At 43.4% G+C, this 6,000-nt stretch overlaps 1 protein-coding gene across 4 annotated transcripts in view; it reads left to right on the top strand.

Moving 5' to 3' along the window:
* The first annotated feature begins 1,101 nt into the window (after positions 1–1,101).
* The window catches only part of LOC135228593 (ADP-ribose glycohydrolase MACROD2-like), a 768,396-nt gene continuing 763,497 nt past the window's right edge, over positions 1,102–6,000 (top strand). For all 4 annotated transcript variants that reach the window (XR_010319206.1, XM_064275762.1, XM_064275765.1 and 1 more), the window contains exon 1: positions 1,102–1,358. Coding sequence is in view for 3 of the 4 variants with exons in the window: in XM_064275762.1 (XP_064131832.1) it covers positions 1,313–1,358 (46 nt within the window). In the remaining variant the exon portion in view is untranslated. The remainder of the gene's footprint in view (positions 1,359–6,000) is intronic.

The following is a 6,000-nucleotide window of genomic DNA, read 5'->3' as shown; positions in this document are numbered from 1 at the left end:
TTTTTAATGGGCCTATCCCTTTCTTCCTTTTTTCTCTTATTATTTTAAAAATATGTATTCCAAAAAATTATTTCCCTTTATACACCTGGCTTAGGTATAATACATGTAACACAGCACTGGAATTGCTGAATAAATGTAGATTACCACACCCACAAATCAGCCTTGTGGATGGTCTGACACTTAGAAACACAATACTGGGGGTGAGGGCAAGCTTCCTCTAGAATTCAGGTCACCTGATTCTTGGGGTGGACTCTTTTGAAACTGGATTTTCAGAGCACTGACAGATTAGTACTGCCCAGAAATCAAGCCAGGAATGAAATAAGATGACCTGGCTCTGCTTAAAGAGTTGAATTTTTTTATATGTATGACTTCTGTTTCCAGCTTAACATTTTGGTTGCCCACTTCTTCCTGGATCTTATAACCCTGAACTACCTAGTCCAGTCTACTTTCGTTCTTTTCAAACTTCACCGAATTCCAATGAAATATATAATTTTTACCACAAGCTTGAAAAGCCGTTTGTTTAAGGTCTGGAATCATTTCCCAATACTATAATTTCTTTAGGTTTTATTTGCCCACCAAGAGAAAAGTTTCAGATTAAGTGGTAAAATCTTCCCTGGACCGAGCAGTTAAGGATGGACACGGACAATTTCTATTGACCGACGGTCTCCTCCCCACATCCACACTCTCCAGTCAGTGAGGCACCTTTTACCCTCTTTTACCGAAGTCACCTGCACCACCTACTCCAAACACCACCCCTTCACACTCTCCTGGGCAGTCCGGCTGTAAGCGCCGGCTACCTCACGCTCCCACAGGGCGCCCGCTCCACGCCACGCCCCCGTCGGGCGGCCATCTCCAGCCCCTTCTCGCCCTGGCTCCGCCCCCTCCATCTCCCTGACGTCCTCGGCGTCTGGCCCGAGCCTGCGTCTGCGCGTGCGCTCTCGGGCCTTAGTCGGGGCGCCCGGTGGCTGGAACGCGGAGAGCGGCGGGCCGAATAGCCAATGGGAGACGGCGCTGCCCAGCTGGGAGGCGGAGCCTGCGCGGGGGTTAGGTTAGCGCGAGGCGTGACCTAGTTGACAGGCTCTGAGGCGCTGCTGTAGCGGCGGCAGCGGGGCTGAGGCGGGTGGGAGCTGGAGGCGACCGCTGGCTAGGGAGGAGGGCGGCGACTGAGGAGCGACGAGCGGCGCGGGACCAGGAGCCTCTTTCACTTTTTCCCTCCCGAGCGCCCCCTCCCACCCCTCCCACTCCATACACACCCTGTTTGCCCGTGAGCCTGGGGAACTTGCAGCTTAAAGCCGGCCACCCCCACGGCAACATGTACCCCAGCAACAAGAAGAAAAAGGTGTGGAGAGAGGAGAAAGGTAACCGGCCCGTCGAGTCTCGGGGGTGCGGGGAGTGGGATTGGGTGGGGGCGGGGGTCAGGGCTGTGAGCTGCGGCGCCCCGGGCCCGAGCTCCCGCCTGGCGCCCTCCGGGCTGGTGCCGCCGGGCGCCCTCCGGGCCGGTGCCGCCTCCATCCCGCGTCCGTGTGTACAGGCGCGCACACCGGCGTGCACGCGCCGCCCCCGGCACCTGCAGCTGGCGCACCGGGGGGCGCACGCCCCCCTGCAGCCGGCCGCGCCCGCTCACCTCTCGCAGCCAACCCTGACTTGCAGAGTTCCCCCACCCACGTCCTCGGACCCCAGCTGGGACTTTGTCACGCCGCTGGGGTGTCCCGTGGACACGCGTCCTCCGCCAGGCACATCAGCTGCAGCTACTGCTGCGCCTCTGCGCCCCGCTGCACCCTCATCCGTTCTCTGCTCGCCCCTGTCCCCACCCCGTTTCAGGTGTTTGCCCCCTGTCTAGATTCCTGTTTCTGTGCTGCAGTGTGACTTTTGAACCTGAAACTTTAGGGGAAACCTACAACGGGAGCTCTGCTCCTGAGGATAAGTGCCTTCAGAAAAGTCTGAATGGACTTTTCTCCCCAGTAGTGCTCCTCTGTATTCCATCTCCATTCACAGTCTGAGGTTGTTCAGAATAAGATTGTGTGACTCATGTCACTCTCCGTGAATGAACCTACCCCTGAATTTTGTGCATGTGAAGACTTACCCAAATCAGCTAGATTGACAGTGGCGCTGATTACTTTAAGAAACAGATGTGTGCATTCCAGACCCCTCCCCTTTTCTTCTTTCTCCTTCTTCCTTCCTTCTCTCCTCCCCCCACCCCCCCATTCCCTTTCCGATTTTCTCTGGCATCATAGTTCGAGCACATTTTAATGTAAAACGTGGATTTTTGGCTTTCTTTTTTTCTCTTCACATCTTTTTCCTTTTATTCTTACAGGAGTGTAGCAAGAGGCGCTTGGATTGCTCCTACTGAATAAAGTACACTAAACCCGTATGGTAAGGGTAAGGTCCAGTGAAAGGATAGTATAAATCTTTCCTAAGTATCCCATCTTCTTTGTAGGAGGATAGAGTGTGGTTAGGTTGAAAGTTGATTTCCTTGTTGTTCTTAGGTGCCTTTGAGTCGATTCCGACTCATAGCAACATAGGACAGAACAAAACACTGCCCTGTCCTGTGCATCTTCAGGATTTTTGCTGTGTTTGAGCCCATTGTTGGCAGCCGCTGTGTCAGTCCATCTCATTGAGGGTTTTCCTCTCTTTCGCTGACTCTACTTTACCAAGCATGATGTCCTTCTCCAGGGACTGGTCCCTCTGATAATGTGTCTAAAGTAAGTCAGATGACGTGTCCCATCCTTGCTTCTAATGAGCATTCTGGCGGTACTTCTCCAAGACAGATTTGTTCGTTTTTCTGGCAGTCCATGGTATGTTCAGTATTCTTCACCAACCATAATTTAAAGACATCAATTCTTCTTTCTCATTCCTTGTCCAGATTTTGCATGCATATGAGGTGATTGAAAATACCATGGCTTGGGTCAGGCACACCTTAGTCCTAAAAGTGACATCTTTGCTTTTTGACACTTTAAAGAGGTCTTTTGCAGCAGATTTGCCCAGTACACTACATTGTTTGATTTCTTGACTGCTGCTTCTGTGAGTGTTGATTGTGGATCCAAGTAAAATGAAATCCTTGACAACTACAGTATTTTCTCGATTTATCATGTTTCTTATTGACCCAGTTGTGAGGATTTTTGTTTTCTTTATGTTGAGGAGTAATCCATACTGAAGGCTGTAGTCTTTAATCTTCATCAGTAAGTGCTTTAAGTCCTCTTTCAACAAGCAAAGTTGTGTCATCTACATATCATAGGTTGTTAATGAGTCTTCTTCCAGTCTTGATGCTATGTTCTTCATAGAGTCTAGCCTCTCAATTTCCTTCATGATAGCTCTTCAAAACCTGTAGACTTTTATTGCCGGCCCTGGCCTTATAAACTGGAAAGTCACACAGTGGAGGTAAGAAGGGGAATTAATTTACAAAAAGAGTCCTCTGTATAGGGTCTCCTTCAAACAATGCATGATAAAGGGATGAAGAGAGAATTTATCTCAAATTAAATATGGGAAGATTTAATATAACATAACTGAACATTATGATTTATATTGTAGATAGATCAATTTGTATGCCATTTATGTTTTGATGATTATAGGCATATATAGAACCTAAAATTGTGTCACAAAATAAATGCCATTGAGAATGATAGCCCGATATATAAAGTAGTGTAAAATAATTTTGCCTTGTCTTTGCAGTAGCAATTACTTTAGTTTTAACAAGGATTTATTTTGTGAGCATTAAAAAATCATTTATGCCCATTTTTATTCATGCCTTTGAAATATTGGCTTGATAATGTTGATAATGAAGGCAAAGTAGTGGAAGAAATAGACATTGTTTTCAGTAACATGAATCATTGATGAAATTATAGTGATTACTTAAGAACTGTTTTTCCTGTCATAATAAACAGTGTTTCTAAAGTAACAACAGGAGTCCCTGGGTAGCAAAAATGGTTCAGTGTTTGAGTACTAACTGAAAAGTTGGCAGTTTAAATCTACCCAGAGGCGCCGTGGAAGTAAGGCCTGGCCCTCTGCTTCCAAAAGGTCACAGCCTTGAAAACCCTGTGGACTGCAGTTCTACTCTGTACACACCAGTTTGCCGGGAGTCAGAATCCACTAACAGCAACAACAAAGTAACAGTGTTATAATTGTCACATCTTTAACGTCTATAAGGTTGCACTCTGTCAAGCAAGCATTAAAGTTTTGTTTTAATGTCTTAATTTTTTTTCTTCTGCTGTTAATAGTGAGGAAGATATAACCAAATTAATATTTTCCAAATAAAGAAGCAAGTGTACAGTTAAAGAACATATTTAACAGATTTCTTTTGTCTAAAACTAAACGATTTTTGCATGAAGTTTAGTGTTAAAAATGTTAATGTGACCTGAACAGTTTATTGTATGTCTTTGTGTTTTATTGGGATGTCTATTTTTAGAATATTAAGTCTTTGTGTTTTATTGGGATGTCTATTTTTGGAATATCAAGTGTAAAATATTATATATCATACCACCAAGAAGGAACTAAGGATTTTCAGCACAGTAGTTGGTATTAAAGAAGCTGATGGGATACATGACCTTTTCCTTTCATCCTTCTGCAGAGCTGATGGCATGGTAGTTTCCCGTTGTTATTTAAATGTAAAGGAAGGCTTACCCACCTCATTGAAATGTCAAGGCATCCTTTAAACATATTTTAAATCAGTACAGCCATTCCATGGGTTATGAAAGTCTGAGTTTTGTACAACCTGTAGTTCCAAATCAACCCCTGTGAAGTCTATGATATTAAAAATTCAAGGTACATACAGCAGTTCATGATAACAAAGGACACTTTTGCGATGTGCATCAAAGCATTATTATTATTACTGTATTATCATGATAAAGATGTTTTAGTGTATCTGGAAAAGATGAAAGCAAACCCGTTGCCACTGAGTCCATTCCGACTCATAGTGACCCTATAGGACAGAGTAGAACTGCCCCGTAGGGTTTCCAAGGAGTACCTCATGGTTTTGAACTGCTGACCTTTTGGTTAGCAGCTGAACTCTTAACCACTGTACCACCAGGGTTTCCAAGTGTATCTGGAAGTGTTTAATACGCATTGAAAGGTATACTGTATCAAAGGAAACCTTTGACTAACTCGTATTAGTTATGAACCATAACCTAACTGTTCCGACTTACTGCAAATTTGACTTACAGATGGAGTTAGGAATGGAACTTGTTTGTAATTTGAGGATTGCCTGTATACCATCTAATTAGTATGTCTGCCTGCTTATATGCTTGGTTCACGGAGAAAGGATTTGTTGCAAAGGTTAAGCATTCTTTAAGGAAAAGTTTTGTAGTGTCAAAGAAGGTGTATATATGTCTGTGGACTTCAATATGTTTCATTGTTTAAAGAAATAACTAAGTGAGGAGTTCTCAAGTCCACATATAGTAAATAAACATTATTGATCTAGAATTTTGCACACTAATTCAAAACCATGTAATGTATATTTTCAAGTATTGCAACTTAAATTATCTCTTATTTTGTCATCTTACTATTCATTGTGTTTTTTGTTGTAAGTGATGGAATGGTAGTGGCCAGGTTGCATTCCTATAGGTACCTTCTGACATTTATAAAAACTTTGATATGCTTCATAGTGTCTTTCAATCTGATTAGTAATATAATAATTCCATATTAATGATCTGAGCTTTTCAAGCAGTGCTTTGGCAACTGCTAGTTATCTTACTTTCTCTCCTCAGTGTGATAATTCCGTACTTTTACTATTCTCCTTTCAAGATTCCTGTTCCATAAAGATCCTATCCCTGTATATCAAAGAGATGATATTACCTTTTTTATTGTGGTAAAATATATATAACATAAAACTTGTCACTTTTAATTGTGTAATTCAGTGGCATTAATTCACAATTTTACCCAACATCACCACTATTTATTTCCAGAATTCTTTCATCAACATAGAAACTCTGTACCATTCAGCAATAACTCCCCCTTCTCTTCTCCCCTGGTAACTACTAAACTACTTTCTGTCTCTATACATTTGCC

Source organism: Loxodonta africana, chromosome 24 (genome assembly GCF_030014295.1).
Source record: "Loxodonta africana isolate mLoxAfr1 chromosome 24, mLoxAfr1.hap2, whole genome shotgun sequence".
NCBI classification, from domain to species: Eukaryota; Metazoa; Chordata; class Mammalia; order Proboscidea; family Elephantidae; genus Loxodonta; species Loxodonta africana.
This window is presented reverse-complemented; position numbering and strand designations above follow the sequence as displayed.